The sequence below is a fragment of the Diospyros lotus genome, chromosome 1, assembly GCF_014633365.1.
Source record: "Diospyros lotus cultivar Yz01 chromosome 1, ASM1463336v1, whole genome shotgun sequence".
Taxonomy (NCBI): domain Eukaryota; kingdom Viridiplantae; phylum Streptophyta; class Magnoliopsida; order Ericales; family Ebenaceae; genus Diospyros; species Diospyros lotus.
The window spans coordinates 32,262,684-32,283,204 of record NC_068338.1 but is presented as its reverse complement, the minus strand read 5'-3'; the positions used below and the strand labels follow the sequence as shown (position 1 = coordinate 32,283,204).

Below are 20,521 nucleotides of genomic sequence, written 5' to 3'. Positions count from 1 at the left end.
CTGCAGGGGAAAATATGAAAGATGATGGGGCTTTGGGGGGGGGGGGGGGGGAGGGGGTGTTGTATTTGAAGCGAAACCGAAACGTGAGTATGTTCACAGATCGGGTTGTTGGGTTTTATATTAACCTAAATTTGAACAAAACATGATCGGATTTATAAGCTAACTTATAACCAACTCAACCAACCCAATCAAATTTCAGGTTGGTTTGGATTAAGTTTTGCGAGAGAGAGAGAGAGAGAAAGCGCGGGGTTTACATGTGAGAACTAAGAATTATCTATTATACAGGAGCAGTTTACATGCAACAAAAATTTTCTGAAGGGGGGCCCCTAAAACTGTAAGTGGCGTTACCAAGGCAAAGGAAGGGTATTTGGAGAGGGAGAGCGAGAGGGGGAGCTACATCTTTACTTTATACATGCTACTAGTTACAAAGAAAAGCAGTTTTAAACTTTTTTTTAAGACAAGCAACCGCCAAAAACAAAGAAGGAACTTTGATTTCAATTGAGCATAATTCTAGTGGGAAGGCATGAGGATGATCCTCCAGGCTCCATTAAAAGGCGGCGGCGGCCTTGTTCTACGAAAGGAACCAGTTTTACAACAGAGCGAGCAGTGATGCTGTACCTCCGCTTGGCTTCTGCAAAGCTCCTGCTGAGAACCCCTTCCACCCAGTCCTCCACTGCCCTCTTTGTGTCTGATTGCCAGGCTGCGGCAAGCAGTTGCACCATCACCTCCTCATCGATCTCCAGCGAAGCCTCGCAGCATCCCACTATCTTCTGGAAGCATCCCCCGATTTCTTTCAGCACTTCTTCTGCAACCGAATCAAAATTGAAGGGCTCAAACACAACCCTTTCGTCCATTTTACCCAAGAAATCTTCCAACCAAACTTCTGAGTTTTCCGAGCTGGAGTAGTCACCCTCGTAGTCTGCACAATCATTGTCTTCTGATTCCACTGGAAGGTTCAAATCCAGGAAGCATTTTGCTGCCTTAGAAGCCCGTTTTGGTAAGTCCAGGCTCTTCTCCAGCTCCATGGACTCGTTCATGTCGATCAGCTTCCGTTTGCTGACAGATACCACTGCCTTGGCATTTCCCTTCCCTCGCATAATCGACACAACGTTCACCCTGTTACAGGAGGTTGTACTGGCATCTCCAGCAACACATCCAACTAAAACTTGCATTTGCCAGGCTTTGGCTCCCAATATTCTTTCCTCAGAAAATTTGACATGGTCTTCCTCAGAAGTATCTCCTTTATTAACCCATTTGGTATCTGCTGTGGTGACAAAGATCACATTGTTGGTACTGATTTCTTTCCCATGTGAATTGGGAAATCTACCAGTTTTGATAGCCTGAGACAAACTATTCTGAGCCAGCAAATCAGCTTTGTCTACATTTTCAAGAAACATAACCGAGCAAGGTTTCCTGCTCAATTCCTCAGCAATATAATCGACAACTGTTTTTCCCCTTAACTTTACACCATACTTATTTAAATCGTGACGGTCAAAGATGGAGTATGAAGTGCTCATTCCATCTTCAAAGCTCAGATCAACAGAGAATAAACTTTCCCTACTCCCAGATATTACCTCAGCAAGTGCTTCGGCAACTCTTTTCTTTCCCAACTTGTCTTGTCCAAGAAAGCTGACCCAAATGTCTCCTTTCTGGTTTGTGCCACGAAGTCTTCCATGGCCAGTTTTGCAACGGGATATAGCTTGACTAACAGTAGAAATGGCTTCACCTTGCCGGCCAACCTTTTCAATCAGTACTCTACAAAGGGACTTGAAATCTTTCAAGTCCACATGCCCTCCCAACTCAGGACCAGAACAGGATGAAGGAGAGGCAATATGATTTGATGCATTCTCACTGACTGCATCAAAACCTGCAGTAACAGAACCCGAGAAGTAATGGAGCCGACTCTTATGATCCTCAAATTTGGATAGTCCAGTTTCTGGACCAGACACTGCATAAATTGTTCCCAACCCCAAATCTGTGGTCACAGAAGTAACTGATGATGGTGATGTACGATCAGAGGGGAGGCCCAAACTGCATACAGGGTAAGCGGTAGGCCAGGGGATTTCCATCTCTAGCTGATGACTATTTGGGGCTTCTACCGGTAGCTTGGTTTGGGAATTAGCTTTTCCAGTTTCGGAAGCCACTGGAAAGGTTATGGTTTGTCTCTGGGCAGAAACCTTCTGCAAGTCCATTGGCACGGAAGAAATTAGATTGGAGGGTCTGCTTTCATTTGAAGATGAATATTTGCTGCTACTTGCCTTCCTATCTGAAATAAACTGAGAAGCATCCAAAGGTTGAACTTCTGGCCTAGTCTGCAAAATTGCAGGATGGAATGACCTAGTGGGATGAAGACGCAGGCAGAAATCATTCCATTTCCTCTGTAAACCCATCAGTTTTGCATTCAATGCCGTTCCATCATCCTTGGCCTGGAATGAAATTAACAGAGTTCATGTTTATCCAAACATTTAGACAAGCTAAACAATGGATGGAACACTTCGGTGTTGTAGCATGCATCTATCCTTATGCAGATCATATGCATGTGTAGGGTGGGTGGGATAAATGACTGGCATCATAAGATGAGTACATACCTTTACAACATCCTTTCTCTTGCTTGTGCCACATTCATTTGTCAGCAACCAAGAAGACAAGCCTGCTGAGTACTGACCGGCAACCGATGTAGTGGATCCTCCCATCAATATGGCAGAAACTTCTTGCTCATACTTTTCATTGCAGACATCACAACGAGTACACTGACTTGTGCTGCTTAATATATTCTTGTACTCGGTCGGAGTAGAAAAGAACCCACCAAGTGGAACAAATGACCCCATCAAGCTGAAAGGATAGCATGAGCATGGAACTGTGAGATCCAATGGACAGAAACAAGTCAGAAGCTAAAATGTTCCATGGGGGCATATATTCTTCTTCTTTAGTAGAGTAAATTGGAAAAATACATTTCTTGTGTAAATTTGTACACATATTTTGTATTTAATATAGAAAATAAAAAGAGATGACATAAAATAAAAAGGAGATGCACGTGTGGAGGTTTCAAAGTTACAAGTCATAGTGCATATGGCACTCAGTGTAATCAGAGGCAGGTAAAATTCCCAGTCTAATGCGCCGCTTTATTGGAGGAATAAATCTCATCAGTGGCCCAAACAGAAGATCAAATTAACACAAACCTAGATGTACCAACAAAAAATAAAATAAAAAAAATAAAAAATCTTCATTCTCAAGGGCCTAGATGCTTTACCATCAAAACTTTTACCAGCCAAGATTTCACTACCCAGAGGAATCCTTTCATTTGTCAGTGAGGCATAAAACTTGAAGGATGTCTAATTAAATGCAGGAGGTTTTTAATGTGTGAAAATAAATAGTAAAGTAAATAAACTAAAAGGAAAATTATCAATCCGTGCCATTTTTTTAAAATCCAAAGCTATCAATGGGGTTAAGGCTTGTGTTGCAGACTCTCAATCTGACTGCATATACTGCAAAAGTTGGTTCACATTTGCAGATTGAATGAAGAGAAACAAGGAGCGCTATGTTCAAATTAAATTATCATAACCGAAGTTGAAGGATAAAGCTAGAAAGGCCAAAATAAAATTTCAGCTTTCAATGGAAAATCTTTTGATTTTTGGAACCACGGGAAATATATGTTGGAAGGAAAAAGTTTGGAATCTGAGATATATTTCATATCATAAGGTAGGAATTTAAGAAGTGTAAAATCTCAATCTACACCAAGTTGAGTAAGTTATACCTACCATCTAAAGTCAACTATAAATAAGGTTGCAGTGAAACTTGTTAAAGATAAGATGCATAAGATGGTTGCGACATGCGAAACAAAAATTAATAGAAGCATGTGTGAGGAGAGCAAATGGTTTGTACCAAAGCTGCTAAAGAAATAATACAGAGACAGAAAGAAAACCTGACAGAAAACTTTTAAGCATGACATTAAATATAATAGTCTTATTAGAAGATACAATCACGGACAAAGATGATTAGCAAGTTAGAATCTATGTAGTCAACCTCACTTAGTAGATGTAAGGCTCATTGTTGTTATTGTTGCCATAGAAGTAAACTCCCAAAAATGTCCTCTAAAGTTAAAGAAGATATTTTCCAAAACTAGGGCATATAGGTTTCTCTACCAATAGGGCAATACTTGGCTGACAAATGAAAAGTAAATCACTAAAACCAAGTTAGTTCAGTGGAACATGCATTGTTTCAACGCATGAATCAGCAATTGGAAGTTGGAACATGATGCCCATATATTTTTAAAATGTGGTATAATAGGGATGGGATAACCTTCTATAGATTACATGATTACGATATAAGACATCCAAGATTCTTCTAATTTCAATTTTTGTTTAGCAAAAAGCCAAGCAATGAGATGCAAAATAAATGTTGTATATAGTTTTTAAATTGATCTTTGCAAGAAAGCTCATTTGTCAAGCAAGATGAACATTTTCCCCTTCTGAATCTTATGCATTCTGTCTGTTAAAACTCCAATCTCCATAATTCTCAATTCGTTGCTAGAAAAACGTCTAAAATAAATACACTATAAAATCTCCGGGATTACATTGGGTCATTAAAAATTCATGTTTCCTGAATGTATTTACCAATTCGTAAGTAGCTAAAAACTCACGGTTTTCTGGTAACTGAGGTGCCAAGAAAACACACAAACAATCCAGAATATTATGGCTAATAAAGGAATACAAAATTTTGCAGATGTTTCTCTTTAAACAAAGCGAGACATTTGGGCATTGCCAAAATTGGATCACAACAAAGCAACAATTATTTAAATTTCTTAACGTGGAAGGTTTTATTTTAAGGCTTCATCCATCCCTTTTCCAAAGAGCTTATTATTTATTTTATTAAACTGATGACGCCAAACGACCATTAAACAATACAAAATTTTAATGCCAAACGGACTACGTATTGTATTGTAGCGACAGAATTGGATATCTAAGATGAGTCACTGACCTGGGTTTCGAAGATAATCCTGCACTTGAAGGTCTTGAACTTGTGATTGGCAACAGATGCAAATCCCAATCTTTCTCAATTGCAGGAAATTGAGCCAACATCTTAGCGTATGTCTCGTAACTCTCAGTTGCTCCAATCAACCACAACTTCTCGCCGTGAATCTCCACCAAGCCAGTCAATTGAGAAACCACATACTTCACAGAATCATCCGAAGCGCCATCGCCAATTAAAACATTCAATTCGCCGATATTAGCAACGACCCCAGGCCCGGAACGATTCTTCGCTGAATCACTTACTTCTTTGAGCTTCAAATCAATCATTTGCTTCACTTCATGACTTCCCGCTTTGGCAACGAACTCGGAAATCTCTGTCGAGATAGAGACGACGCTCAAACCCTCAATTTCAGATGGCAATACGCCGTTTTTCCCTGTTCGAACGCAGGCTAGGAAGCTAGAGAGCGCATCCTTGGAGCAAACTCCAATCAGTAAAGGATTTTTGCCCTTTTTCTTTAACAGAACCTCACCAATTCTTCGGCTGTTTCCGTCTTCGGTTTCGAACGTGGAAACGCCGGCGAAGGGGAACTTGAAACCGGGTAGAGAAGAAGAGTCCGCATCGGGGAAATTGCAGAGAAACAGAGGCGCGCACCGAGACCGCGAGAACCTCGGCGGAGGATGGAGAATGGCGAGCTTGATATCACAGCTGCGGAAACCCGCTTCCCCAAATACCCGGCTCACAATCGGGTCATCCAGAATCGAGAGCATAAAATGCTTGAGCTCGACCTTTACGCACAACACCGACGATTGACTACTTTGCTGTTGCTGCTGCTGCATCTGCTGGTACAAGTGGAACGTCTCGGGTTGCCTTCTCTGGTTCGCCTGCGACCGCCGGATCGCCGCCATGAGCGAGTTCGACACCGGCGGCTCCTCCAGAGCTTTCACCGTCGGCAGCCGGTCGAGTGACACGCCGACGCAGAGCTCCAGCGCCCGGAACTGCAGCCGCGGCGAGTAGGCCGAGCTCCGAGCGCGTGCGCACGCCTCCCGGAGCTGCGACGACGGCAAAGCCAGCAGCGCGGAGACGGCGTGGAGAGAGGTGGTCTGAGCGTGGCTGCGGCGGCGGGCGACGGCCACCGCATCGTCGAGCGCACGCGCCGCCTCCTCGGTTAAGCATTGCCTGGCTGTGCCGACCGGCGTTGGCATCGCCGGCGAGCATAAATATGTACACACAAGCAGCAGGTAAGTAAATTTTTTATAATATAATAAAAGGATATAACAATAACAGCACACGAGTCGAGGGGAAACGGGGGGAGGGGGTATGGAATGGGAGGAAGTCCAGGGTCGAAATGGAATAAAAAATTCAAAGGGGCGTATAAAATTATTTAATATGGCAAAATGAGAAGGGGTGGAGGGAAGGTTGGAATGAAAGAGAAAGAGAAAGAGAAAGAGAAAGAGAGGTGGCATTTTCTTTTTTGGGGGTGGTGGTGGTGGTGGGAGTGGTGTGTGCGATAGTGGGGGCCGCAAAAGAACAAACACATGGTGAGCACAGATTCCCTATCACTCAAAAGGAAAAATCTTTTTGCCAATTCGATGTTGTAGTATTATACCCAGACCCCTTTTAGGCCCCCTTTAGCCCGTCTTAAAATTGCCCTATTGGCCTCCCGCACCTTTCAACTTTTCTCAGACACCCCAACCCAACCAGCAATAAAGATAGATAGATAGATAGATAGATTCATTATTATTATTATTATTATTATTATTATTATTATTAATTAACAGAAAGAAAGAAGGCTTATTAATTCATTCCCATTAATTGGCTTTCGTGGAGCTCCCAAACACGGCCTTCGAGGAGATGCCATTGTCTGTGTCCACTTGATCGTGAGAAAATGGGCTGGGCCACACGGCCCACTGCCATCGCTGTCTTAGCTTTGAGCCTTAAAGCGACCTTTTTAAACCTCTCACAGAGAGAGAGAGAGGGGTAGGGGTCTTGGGCTTCAAACTCAACCCTTTAACAGTCCCTCTTTCTTTTTCCTTTCTTTTTTTATTTCTCACTTCGCCATCATGTTCGAACAAGACAGTCGCCCACGGAAACTCTTACGCGCCCTCCGCCCGTGACAACACATCCCCCGTGGGGCAGAGCCGGCCGTGTTCATGAATGATTGGGCCACGCGTTCCAAGTCCAGCAGCTCTGTCTAAGTTTTGTGGTCGGGAGAAATAGTTGTCTGACACGTGTCCGAGTGCATGAAGGTTATAGTGAACCGCGTTGACGGTGAGGTTATCGTCCCGCCCCGTCCCAGTAAGGCGTAAAGGTATGTGATTTGACCCTTCGTTTTGTTTTGATCATACTTTTTTTTTTTCTTCTTCTTTCGCCCTCCTTATCTTTATTTTTATTTCAGAACATAAAAGGACAAAAAAAAATATTTATGTGATCCACGAGTTGTTTATAGTTTATTGCAAGTTGATTTATAGCATTTTTTAAATAACAATGGTCACAATCAAGGAAAAAAAATTATTTTGCTAATTTAATTTTAGCGTGACAATATTTTGTTTGGAAAAATAGTAATAAATTCAATTTTGAGGGATGACAAGCTGACACTGAGGGTAGGTAAGAATAGTAATTCAATTTTAGCATTTTTTTTTTCTTCTTTCATCACTTGGGGGGGGGGGGGGATCTCTTAAAGAGACTAAATTTTTATGATAACATTATAAATTGTTTTATTAACATAAACTCGGATAAACATACAAGAAAAGACGATAAAACTCCAGACTTTAAATTTACAATATATACTATTTACCACCACATAATATTTATTATTTAATAAAAACAAGAAGAGGCAGAGCATGGACCATCATCTCATCTAATGTCATGGCTCGCTCTCCCTTGTAATGTTGGTCGAATCGAATGGTTAATTGAGGCTTCAACGTTTAAGGGGTTCTTGGGATTTTCAGCCAAACAAGCCGTAGCAATCATGCTGTGCGCTCATCCTCTCGGGTGCCAGAAGGGCCACCAAACCCAAGAAAAGCTGTTCGTTCGTGACTGACTGTGACAGCTTATTTTGGACCTGCATTACGCCCACTTGCATCGCCTTGGTGGACTCCACCTCACGGCGGCGCACTGGTGGCGTGGACCAGTGATCTGTGGCCTGCGGGGTTGTGTGTGTTTTTACTGGCTGAAATTAGGGAATAAACGAAAAGGAGAAAACAGGTGATAATGGGTCTTTATGCAAGTGAAGTGAGGCTCTCACTTTCTCCAAAAAGTGGCTTTTGCTTAAATTGGTATATTACCCATTGTTTCCACCTCGGTTGTAAGGTTCCATTCCCTTTCTGAGCCAAACCAAAGCCCACAACCCAGTGCTTGGGACACTGCCTTGCCAGAGCCCTATTTTTGGTTGGCTCAGTAGTGTCCTGCCATTGCCCTAATTTTGGATAATCTACATAAATGTAGATGGCTATACGTCCTGCCCTTACAGCATTTGGGTCAATTTGGTTTTTGTCACCATTCTTAAAAGTCAAAATCTTGCCTGTTCAACCCTAAATCCTTCTAATTATTCTATTTAGGTTTCTGGGTTTGATTTGATTCCTTGTAATTTCATCCTTTTATAAATGGGTTTGTCATTTTTTTTTTTTTGGGGGGGGGGGGGGGGGGGGGGGGGGGGTTCGATTTGACTGGGTAACTCTGGTCCAAAACTAAATGATCACTAGCCATTAGCCAACTGCAATAATGAATCATCTTGGTTGACCAGGGATTGCTTCAAGTCCACACCTAAATTAAGATTGATCAATATCATCACCCATTCTGTTTTCTTCTCAGCAAACTCAATAATGAAATGAGAACAAGCAAACACATTTAAGACACAATCTTATGCAAGATATGGACGCCAAATATGATAGGATTGAGCGTAATATAATTTTTATTTATATATATATATATATATATTTTTTAAAATAAATTTCCGATGAGAATCCATAACCCACCCTTAAAAGAGATGCTAAAACGTTAAGAATAAACATGCATATTTTTCCGAGTTGTATATCTGTTGATGTGATACAAGTGGTAGAGTAGCCCTATGTTGGCTTCAGCATGAAGATTAGAGCAAGTGGGGCTTTCGCACCAAGCAGCTGGTCAATTTTCCCGGGACCATGACAAGTCTCCGTGGATATCATTCCAACCTTTAAAGCAATGGAAAGCTTTGTTTCCGTCGTCATCTGGACAGGTGCCATCTGCATCCGCGTTTATGTATATCTTTATCAATTCCATTTCACGGGGGTTCAATTCAAACTGTTAAACTATAGTTTTTCTACATAATTTTGGGTTTTCTTTTAAGTAAAAAAAAAGAGTAAAAGGGGGGGAGAGGCAACTGAGTAAACAAGTACAACCACCCCGCTCGTTCATTTGGTAGGTAGGGCCGATTCTGTCAAACTAGTTAATGGTATAGCCAAGTACTATTTAAAAGACCAATAACATTCCCATTAAGTTTTAGTTATAATATAAAGTTCTTTCATTATTTAAACTCAATTAATAATTATTTTTGAAATATTTCTATTAGAATATCCTAATTTTAGAAAAGAATAAAAAAAAAAAGATGAGTTTTTTTTTTTAGGTTTTACTGATTATTATAGATGGTGGGTGTATAAGAATCCTGGTCCACTCATGTCTTATCAGCCTTAGGTTTATGGTTTGAGATCTTAATTTAATCCAATAAAGAGTTGAAAGCAAGGAGAAGTTGATTGAAATTGGATGGCTCTTCTCTAGAGGAAGAGTTAAGTGAATGTCAAGTGGGTGACTTCTCAAATCTCGTTTCCTATAGGCGGTTTAAGAGTTGACTTAAATGACTAATGACAATTAAGCAACTTTTTCTGGGCGGTACAGCGTTAGGCACTTGGATCTGTCTGGAAGAAGTCTCGTTTCACGCTACTTCCAATCCGATCAAACCCAACCCAAAAGCTTGGCAGGAGAAGAGACCCATTTACCAGAAAGAAAATTCCAACCAACCCACCCACCCACCACCTGTTCGCCAAAATGCCTGACGGAATTAATAGGTAATTAACCAGCATTTGAAGGCCAGAAATGAGAAGAGTGAAGCAGCCCTTATCACAATCAAGAGGCTGAAAAAGCTACCGAGCGTGTCTCTGCTATAGTAGGCTGTCTTCTTCTAGCTCGGCACAATAATAATAAGTAGAGAGAATCTCTCTCTCTCTCTCTCTCTCTCTCTCTCTTTCTGAGTCAACTGTTGAGGAGTAAGACGCATTGATGCCATGGAGGAATTAGCCGAGATGATAAGGCAGCAATTGGGCTCCGTGATGTGACGGCAATTTGTGCAAAAAGCGAGATCATGAAGATCGCAGCGAGATTTAATGGGTCGGCGAGTGGGGTGGGGGTGGGGGGGACCGGTCCCTGCAAAGACGCTTCACTCATTAACACACGCACACTCACTCACTCACTCACTGTTATGAGTGATCGATCTGATCTGCTTTCTGTTCTTTTGCAGATTCTTAGTGAATGGGATTCAGTCCTCCACTCCCTCTTTCAATCGCTTGAAAGCTACTTACCAACTTGCTTAGATCCTAAACCATCTGCTTCTTCTCATTTTCTTCCCCATTTCAAATTCAGAAGACGTTGCTTGCTTTTGGTGTTAGGGAAACACATCCCCATAAGAAAACAAAACACTTCAATCGTATCTCGCTTCTTTCAAGTAGTTTCTTGACCTTTTTTATTTTTATTTTTTTATTTTCGTTTGTCTGTCGGTGAATATATGATTCTTTGAAATCCATATTGAAAAAAAAAAAAAAAAGGGACTGGAGTCTGGATTGATCGGTTCAGTTAGTTAGTGGTTCCGTCCGGTTGGTATTTAAAGATCAGTTGGGAAACAACCAGCTACGACTCAGCCGGCCGGTTCACTAATTTTTAAACCTCCCTACCTCTCTCTCTCTCTCCCTCTTTGTCACTGTCCATCGTTAAACCATCTATTTTCGGACAAGGCTTTAAAGACAACTAATTAACTGGATAAATTATTATTATTAACAAATAAGGGTGTGTTTTCAATTTTTTATTTAAACCAAAAATTCAATCTGATCTAAACACTAATCACACTCCAATTCCGTCTTCCGTCCACTTATTAGTTTCAATCAAGTTTTTTTATATAAATATATATATGTATATCTTGTATGTATGAAAATGATATATGAAAAATGAAATCGATCAAATTTATTTATGAGAAATTATTGTTTTGCCATTTATTTATTTAATGTTAATTTTCCGATTTAATCTTTTAAAATATTGAGAATTAAACTGTTTTATTTATTTCAACAGTCGGGGAATATATAGGCTATGCCTGAAAGGGACAATTTAATCATTATTGGCTGTCGTATTCAATTATGACTTGCTATAAATGATAGAGGCCAAGTGTACTTCTTAGAGGCATGCAGAACCCAGGGAAGAGGAAACCCCCGCCCCAAGTGTATGGCTAATCCATATGCAAATTTTGATTGAAAAATCATCTTCATAGTGTGAATAAAGAGATCTAGAGGACGAGGAAAGGATTGATAAGGGTCTGATTTTATAGAATAATATATATGATAACAAACTTAAATAATTAATCACATAAAATTCATATAATAGACTTATTCAATGTTATTAATGTTTAATACGTTACGTTATTTATTAGTAAATTTTGTGTCCACACTTTTTTGTTAGAGTTGAGAAAATGTCAGCAATTTATGTGTCTTTTTATTTTTCTTTTCAATTAAAAAGCAAATCGATATGGGTTATTGAGGTAATTTTTCATCACATCATTACCTCAGTGATTTTTATGTGTGATGATGTTTTAGAGTTGATCACTGTTAAATCCATTTACTTGTTGCATTCTTAATTAACTTTTCTTAATTATAAATTATTTTTGGTCTTCGTCAATTCTGGGCTTGTCCAAGATTCGCTCAATTTACCAAAGAAAGATGGAGTTTTGTCTCTCGTTAGGTCTTATGATGATCAAGTTAGTCATAAAATCTAAGACAACGTGACATAATAATAATATAATGATAATGTTACTATTATATGTATTTTTCGCACTACTCATTATGGGCTAAACTCAGTCTGATGGGTCGACCTAATCGCCCGGAGTCTAAAAGATCCAAGTGACCTCGTCAAAGAAATCCCATACGCCATCGAAATCCGAAACTCATAAAGCGAGCTCCTTGCAAGCTTCCGGTGAAACTCCTAACGAGCTCTCAACGATTGACTAACGAGCTCCCAGTAAAACCTTTAGTTCATTAGACTATCTAGATCGCTGGCCTAAAACCTCTAGCTCACATAAATGGCAAAACTACTGAAAAGTCAGAGGTATGGTCCATTTACTTTATTTGCAACGGCTCATGCTCCTTGTAATGATGATCTCACTCTCAGTTTTATACAGATGATAAGGACTGTTTATCCCCCGTTATATCATCTTTATCTTTCTATATGTTATCCAAAATTGTAAAGGCCCCTCAATATAAATAAGAGTCAGAGATACCATAAGGGGCAAGGAGAATAATCAGACACTGCCATTTTGAAAGAATAATTAGAGTGTGGTAGTGGAGTAAGCATCGTTCTGGCCGAACCACATAAAAAGTTGACTCATTTCTAGGATCTTTGTTTTCTTCTTCTTGAAATTTTAGACTCACTCATCGCGTTCCAAAATGAATCACGATCGACTAAAATCGAACGTCGACAGTTATTAATTAAGCATCTAACTTTTCAGGTTCATACATTTATATTGGTACATCGTGAAATTGGTGGAGAGCCACAATTGTGTCATGCAAACTATTAAAATTTTTCATCATTACAACACTAATTAAAAACACAAAAAAATTAAAATAATACACATTTTTCATCTCTAAAATGCATGCAAATAGAAATTGATATATCTTAATTATTCGTTCACCCAACTTAGGTTATAAAAGCCAAATACTTAGATGGGTGTTAACAAATTCTTTTCATATGATATCACATTATATACTAATTATCTTAGAAAGCGTACAAGTTGTTCTATATATGTGGCCACTACCACTGGCCACTGGCCGCTGGCCACGAATAGGCACATTCTTGCTAGTTGCTAACCCAAAAAGAAGAATATGAATGAGATGAGTCTTTGTTTGGGGGAAGGGAGTGGACTGACTAATGAAGTGGCATCACAATGAGTGAAATCTAATGTAGAATAAGAGATGGCATGCACATAGTTGACATCAAATTCCTTTCAAATATCTCAAATTATTGTTATATTTTTAGTATTTAAAAATAAAATAAATAGATAGATAAAACAAAATAAATATATTTTTTTAAAGAATAAATTAATAAATTTTATTTTAAAAATATATTTTTTTTCAATCAGTTTTTTTTGCTGCTGATCTTGTCATTTTTCGACCAATTTTGGGCCAAGCGATGAGACCAGCCGATTTTCAAAATATTGGTAATGGGCTTGAAAGCCCATAATATTGGAGTCCACTTGGGTTAAAAGGCCCGTTTTCAAGAGATAACTTTTGACTGGTTCAATAGCCAACTGGGCCGCAGGATAGATAGTTTCAGATATGACTGGTTCCGACGATCTCGAGTGCGATTTTGTGCACCAGGCAAAAATCAAAAAATCAGCACTGGGGTTTTAAGTAGGGTCGGCAATTTTGGACACAACCCGATTATACGACATGAGACGACACAAAGTTAAGTGGATTAGAGTTGCGGTTAATTGGGTTCGGGTCATGATTGGGTCAACTCGTTTATGACACAATTATTTTTGTATCTTATGCGGGTTAACCCGTCTAACTCGATTAGACACGTAATGACCTAGTTAATTAAACGTGTTAACAGATTAACTCGAACACGTTAATACGATTATACACGAAATAACATGTTTAAATTAAATAACATGTTTAACAGGTGACACAGCACAACCCGTTTAAATTAAATGGGTTAAACAAGTTAACAGGTGACACGACACGTTTAGTTAAACGAGTTATATCGTGTTACACATTTAATAAACGTATCGTGTTCGAGTTTAAGGAATTTGATACTATTATTAAACGGATCGTGTTCAGGTTAGCCTGATACGTGTTATATTTGTGTCTTAACACGACACGATTACGTCTTGTCAACCCGTATTGTCACCCCTAGTTTTAAGAAATTGCAAGGACTCTCTTATACTATTAAAAATTTATATTTTTTACCTTGTGAATTAATATGTGTAGTATAGAGAACCTTACTTGTTAAAAATCTGTCTATCTTAAAATCTGGTGACAATCAGATATACCAAAGTACCCCTATAGGATCCACCAGAATAACTAAAATAAATAAATAATTAGAACAAACAAAAGCAATGAAATGAAAAAAAAAATTAATTAATAAATTTTCAGTTGCTTGAAGATGTTACCGTTGGTCATACAATGGTTAGTTTTTAGCTATAAAAACTACACTCAAAAACCATAAATCATTATATTATTTTCTTCCCATTTATTGAAACACCACAACTTCCACATGAATTAGGGGAAATAACAACGTCAAAAAGCTCTCAAACCTCATAACTAGGGGAAATATCTCAGAAGCTCTCAAAGAGCATTCCTCACCATCTTTCCCACTTTAACAAACAACTCCATGGCTTTTTCTATCTCAAATGTCATAAGTAATGTAAATGTTGGAATGATAATGTTCAAGAATAAGAGATACAATTGTGGGAAAAGACTATTGTGAAGATTTTTGAGTCAACTAAACCCTGAAAATATGTATTTTCACTTTGAAGTCAACAAGTGTAGGTACTACTATTTTTGGACATATAAAGAGAAGAAATCAATAGTGCAAGTGTTCAGGGACTAAGTGATAACATGGTTGTGCAATTGGGGATTATCGCCCTTGCGCGCGCGGTCTCCTGCCACTTGTACTCTCGATTTCAGTAGAGGAACTAAATCACAGGTGAATGTTTTGCCTCATTGCGCAGAGCAAAGAATCGAATTCACAACCTATTGGTGTAAATCATAACTTATCGTGATCCAATCACTTGACATGTGTCTTGAAGACAACATAATTGTACAACTTACTATGAAGATTGATGCATTATTTAGGAAGTTAGACAAGTTGAAATCAATTATGCCGGAAGGATTTAAGATGATTTTAATCTTAGTGGTGCTAACAAACAACATAGACAGGCCAAAAGTGAAATCTTTGATAGCTAATTTTTAAAAAAATTAAAAAATCAAACCCACATATCTTATTTTTTCCCATACAGCAATCACAGAACCCATAGACACCCACCCTATGCGGAATTAACATTCCAACGTCACCATACATATATATTTGCAGGCCATATACTTGCAAAAATTAATTAGGAAAAAAAATAGTATCAACCCTATATCAGCAAGCACAAAAAATGCTCAAAAAAACCTACCCTAATGAACATGAAATCACAACACCGTAAAAACTCTAAGGGTGTGTTTGATTGGAATAGTTTTCCATGGAAAATGTCACATGAATGAAAATTTTTTCATACTTATATGTTTGATTACTTAATATTTTTTATGAAAAATTTTCGTAGTATAACACATTGAACACATGTTTTGACCTATTTTTCATAAAAATTGCAATTAAGGGGAACTGGGAATTATTTTTCATGAAAATGAAACATATTTTCCTTTTTCATCTTTTTCCAATCAAATAGACCCTAACTTTAGAGTTGTTCTATCTGTTGCCCTAATCAGTTCAAAAGGTTCAAACTCAAAAATTTGTTTCAAAATCAAAAACATAACAAGAACCTCAGTTATTTCAAATGGAAAAATTGACATTTTTACAAAAATTAAAATTTGTCCATAAACCCACAAAACACTTTTCACAAAACATATCTTTTGGGGCTTCGATGGAGACTTCAATAATGAGCAAGCAACCATACCTAAATGGGATCAAGAGCCTTTTTGTGAATCAAGTTTGTTGCCCAAAAAAATATCCATGAAGAGGGGTGAATTGAATTTTTTAAAAAATAATTAATAATTTTAACTCTTTTAAAAACTCTTAAATTTGTGATTTTAATATATAGTGATTGGAGTAGAAGTAATTATAATAAAATCACACAATCACAAGAAACAAAAGAAATTTATAGATGTTCGATTTTAAAGAGCCTAATCTTCTCTCTCAAAACTTAGCTTGAGATTTCACTAGAGAGAATCAGCACTAGTTTTTAATTGGAACTAGAACAAACATACAATTTTTTGCCTAAACAAGAACCACTAGCATACTACTAGCAAATATAATCCTCTCATACAACAAGTGAGTAAAATAATCTCCTCACACAACGAGTAAAAATAACAAACTTACAACTAGAGACAATTATAAATAAGTCACCAACGGTTGAAAATTTCACTAGTCAGCACACTTCCAGCACTTCGAATCTTCTCACTCTTGTTTGAATGCTCTATAAAGTTTATTCTTATTTGAGCCTCCATACTTACCCTATATATATACATCTTTCAAACAGACTAGCCATTAAAGAAATAGTTAATATGAAATTTGAAATTCAAAAAATATTTAGGCTTTTTCAAACAATAAGAAAACATGTCTTACCTTTAATTCAAAATAAATTTACTTTTTGTATAAGAAATCAAGATTTAAAAATTCAAATATAAGTTTTTGAGACATAAATGATTAAAATATGAAAACGTGTCTAAAAATAACCTCTTTTAATTTAAAATAAATTTACTTTTTGCATGAGTAAGAGAAAACATGTCTAAAATTAATTCTCCTTTAATTCAAGATTTAAAAATTTAAATATAAACTTTTGAAACATAAATGATTAAAACAAGAAAATATGTCTAAAAGTAATTATCCTTTAATTCAAAATAAATTTATTTTTTACATGAGTAAGAGAAAACATATCTCCAAATAATACTCATTTAATTCAAAATAAATTTACTTTATGCATGAGTAATAAATGCATTTATCAAGATATAAAAATTTAAATATAAACTTTTGAGACATAAATAATCAAAATAAGAAAACATGTCTAAAGATAATCTACCTTTAATTAAAAATAAATTTACTCTTTGTACCCAATTTTAATTCAAAATAAATTTACATTTTACATGAATAAAAAATACATTTATATCATAAAAATATTTTTGTTATCATCAAAATCATATTTACTTATCCTTGAGCTTAACGATCTCCCTTTTTTATTATCATCAAAATCATATTTACTTACTCTTGATCTTAACAAAATTTGGTCAAGATCATCTATTTTCTCTGTCTCCAAATAGATTTAGAGGTGTTTGCTTCAATGGAAATATTTTGGCTGAGCAAAACGTTTCGTCTCCCTCATTCCTTTTCTCATGTGTTTGGCACCAAAGCCTTAGAGACTGATTTATGATGGGACATGTAAACCCTACTTTTTCTCATGTGTTTGGCACCAAAGCGTTAGAGACTGATTTATGATGGGACATGTAAACCCTACAATTTTGCCATCATGCCGCTACAACTTAACACCAACAATCTTTTGATAGGATGAAAAACATATATTTTTAATAGTGCAAGTGTCTTTGCAGTTTCTTAAAACCCTAGGGTGGTTTTTGATTTTTGCCTTTTGTGCACCCGGGTAAATATGACCCCTCCATTAGTTTTGGGGGGGGGGGGGATCTCTGCCACTCTCCGGCCGAAGTTTACTATCATTCTTGGAGGGCAAGTCGGAGTGTTTTTCCATCGAGAGAAAGAAACCCAATATTGGACCAATAGGATTCACTGATCGAGTCGAGGTTGGTTTGTCAAAAGTTCAATAAAAAAGTTCCGACATTAACCAAACAGAATGTAGATCGAAACAGAAAACACAAACTAGCTAGGACCCAATTAAATGATAACGAAATCCGTTTTCAGCCAAATAGACAGTAGAATGAATAAAAACAAAAGCAGTCAAGGGAGAGTAAACTCATGAAACCTCTGAAGAAGAAAACAGTCATGAATCTTGTCAGTGTTTTGTTACTTCTATTGCTTAACGTTTGTTTTATAGGGTATAAATGCGGTACATGGTCTATGTCACCTTCACCACTTAGATTCTTTCATGTGTTTTCCATAATCTCTTTCGTTGCATGAAAATTTTGAAGACTTGGGGCACGAGTCTGTTTTTGACCCAAGTGGCTGTTGTAACTGCAAGTTCTGCATGAGCAAGCTGTAGTGTTGAATAACATCACCAAGTTTCTAAACTGTCTTACATCAGTTTATGGTTGTCTGTGCCTCTGCAATCAAAATATTTATTTACCGCTCCAAGATTCCTGCAAATACTCTTTAACAGAATGCCAGATTCCTGACGACTTTATAATAGAATCTGGAATTATTATAAAGGGGGGCAAGCTAAAAAAACTGCAAGATTCAATTGTCTTTGTTTCAGTGACCACGTCGAGATGCTTTTGTTTTGATTTTTGTTGTTTGTTGTCCTGACTGGTTTTAGCGCCCAAGGACAGGGGAAGTTTACTAGAGAGATGAAAACAGCCTGAGCCTTTGGCCTTTGTGCCTTTCACTACCATGGGAATAAAACAATTGGTTTTTGGCAAGATAACGGAGGATCATATGAGTATTATGATAGCTGCAATTTTGTTGACGTGGAACACAATGAAGATGCCAGATACTTTTCACAATGTTTTGCCAATTAAGTAGTTTTGTCCGCTAGAATTTTGGATAAGGTGTGTGGGATATAGTGGATTTTTTCCTTAAAATCGTTCCTTTTAATATTAGTTCAGTGGGCTTATCCATCTTAAGAGCTTCATTACCTTCTAGTACTGGGACTTAATTGTGAGATCAGCGTGGGAGTCTTGTTATAATTTGCACCCGTGGTAGTGTATAGCTACTGGTGATTCCCTTTCCTGAGGCAACCTTCACAGTTGTTAAACCATCAAGTCCGTGATTTGCCATAGAACTCAATGCTATGTATTTTGTACGTTGCAACATATCAAGCCTTACTGCGACTAAGTGGAATCAACTACATAGACTCTAGCAGGCCAATAATCTTTTTCTATATCTTCTTATAAGGTCATTATAATTTGTGCCATGCCTATATCTACCTATTGTATTAGAGTTACAGAACATTGGTTAATGTTAATGGGTTTCAATGCATAATTCTTAGCAGAAATGGACGATTTGAGGTATGCTTTTCGGATTTGAATGCACTGGGGACAATGCACCGGTAATCTAATGAATCACGGGCTGTAGTTGGAACAGCCTGTAGCACCCCAACCAGATGCGGAGCAGTTCGTCACGAAGTAATTCGAAGAAAAGGTCATTCCAAGAAGAGTTTTAATATGACTTGATCGGTTTCGGTACCAAAGAGAGGGTCCGTGAGTTGTTAATGAAAGGAAATTTTCAAAGAAAAACAACTTGAATGTAGAATCTTTCTTGGATCGGAAGTTCAAGTTCTACAATGATTTAAATAGTAAAAAATAACAACTACTTCCTCCTAATCAGCAGAAAAATAGGAAGATAAAAAGCAACCAATCTGATTCCTAATATATCTCTAACTATGTAACAACCATAGCTAGACTTATTCAACAAGAGATAAAAACAAACTTTCTTAACAACTAGCCTTAATAATCTAACACTCCTCCTTAAGGTAGTTGTTGGTCACTCCCAGCTTCTTCCTCATATCTTCAAATTGATCACGTGAGAGTGCCTTTGTGAGAATATCAGCTAGTTGCTCTTCTGCTGGACAATATATCATTTCAATCTCCTCTGCCTTGACTGCCTCTCGAATGGCATGAAACTTGACAAAAATGTGTTTGGTTCTTCCATGCTGAACTGGATTCATTGTGATAGCAATAGCTGACTTGTTATCCACATGCATCCTAGTAGGAGAATTTTGAACCATTCCAAGGTCTGCAAGCATCTTCCTTAGCCATAAAGCATGATTGCTAGCTGATGCAGCTGAGATATATTCTGCTTCAGCTGTAGATTGAGCTACAACATCTTGTTTTTTTGAGTTCCAAGAAAACACTCCATTTCCAAAAGAAAAAACATATCCTGAGGTGCTTTTGAAATCATCCACACTACCAACCCAGTCACTGTCACAGAAGCCTTCCAACTCTGGGTTTTCAAGCCTTGTGTATGTAATACCAAGGCTAGCAGTGCCTTTAATGTACCTTAGGACCCTTTTTGCTGCTGCAAGATGAGTTTTCCTTGGAGCATGCATAAATCTCGAGAGCAAACTAGCTGCAAACATTATTTCTGGCCTTGAGGCTGTTAAGTACAATAAAGAACCAACAATGCTCCTAAAAACTTTGGCATCAACAACCTCACTTTCATCCTCCTTAGATAGTTTAGCATTAACTACTAAGGGTGTAGGTACTTGCTTTGCTTCACTCACCTTGAACTTCTTCAATAGGTCCATGGCATACTTCTTTTGTGTTAAGAAGATGCCTTTTGATTCTTGATATACTTCCAGGCCTAGGAAATATTTCATCAGTCCCAAATCTGACATTTCAAATTCCTTGGCCATCATCAACTTGAACTCTTTTGCAGCCCATACATCTCCTCCTGTAATCAACAAGTCATCTACATACAAAGA

General features: G+C 37.8%; 1 protein-coding gene and 1 long non-coding RNA gene across 3 annotated transcripts; one reads left to right on the top strand and one right to left on the bottom strand.

Annotated features, from left to right (window-relative positions):
* Nucleotides 1–257: 257 nt before the first annotated feature.
* LOC127807999 (protein SMAX1-LIKE 6) lies at nucleotides 258–6,578 on the bottom strand. 2 transcript variants are annotated; one of them, XM_052346300.1, is made up of 4 exons: nucleotides 4,978–6,578; nucleotides 2,589–2,832; nucleotides 2,259–2,426; nucleotides 258–2,180 (listed from the first exon to the last, which is right to left on the bottom strand). In XM_052346300.1, the coding sequence occupies exons 1-4, from the start codon at nucleotides 6,432–6,434 to the stop codon at nucleotides 495–497; spliced, it is 3,555 nt and encodes a 1,184-aa protein (XP_052202260.1). In that variant the 5' UTR covers nucleotides 6,435–6,578; the 3' UTR covers nucleotides 258–494. The 2 variants fall into 2 exon arrangements, with proteins under 2 accessions (XP_052202260.1, XP_052202253.1); XM_052346293.1 differs by having other exon boundaries at nucleotides 258–2,426; nucleotides 4,978–6,575.
* On the top strand, nucleotides 6,062–8,547 carry LOC127808013 (uncharacterized). The gene is made up of 2 exons (XR_008024850.1): nucleotides 6,062–6,209; nucleotides 7,049–8,547. It is a non-coding gene; the product is annotated as an uncharacterized LOC127808013 (long non-coding RNA).
* Nucleotides 8,548–20,521: the final 11,974 nt, after the last annotated feature.

Excerpts from the sequence above, each read along its gene's own strand:
- LOC127807999 (XM_052346293.1), bottom strand. The coding sequence starts at position 6,434 with ATGCCACCTCTCTTTCTCTTTCTCTTTCTCTTTCTCTTTCATTCCAAC. Across the intron at positions 2,833-4,977 it reads GGATTATCTTCGAAACCCAG|CTTGATGGGGTCATTTGTTC; the intron begins GTCAGTGACTCA and ends CTATCCTTTCAG. Across the intron at positions 2,427-2,588 it reads AGAGAAAGGATGTTGTAAAG|GCCAAGGATGATGGAACGGC; the intron begins GTATGTACTCAT and ends ATTTCATTCCAG.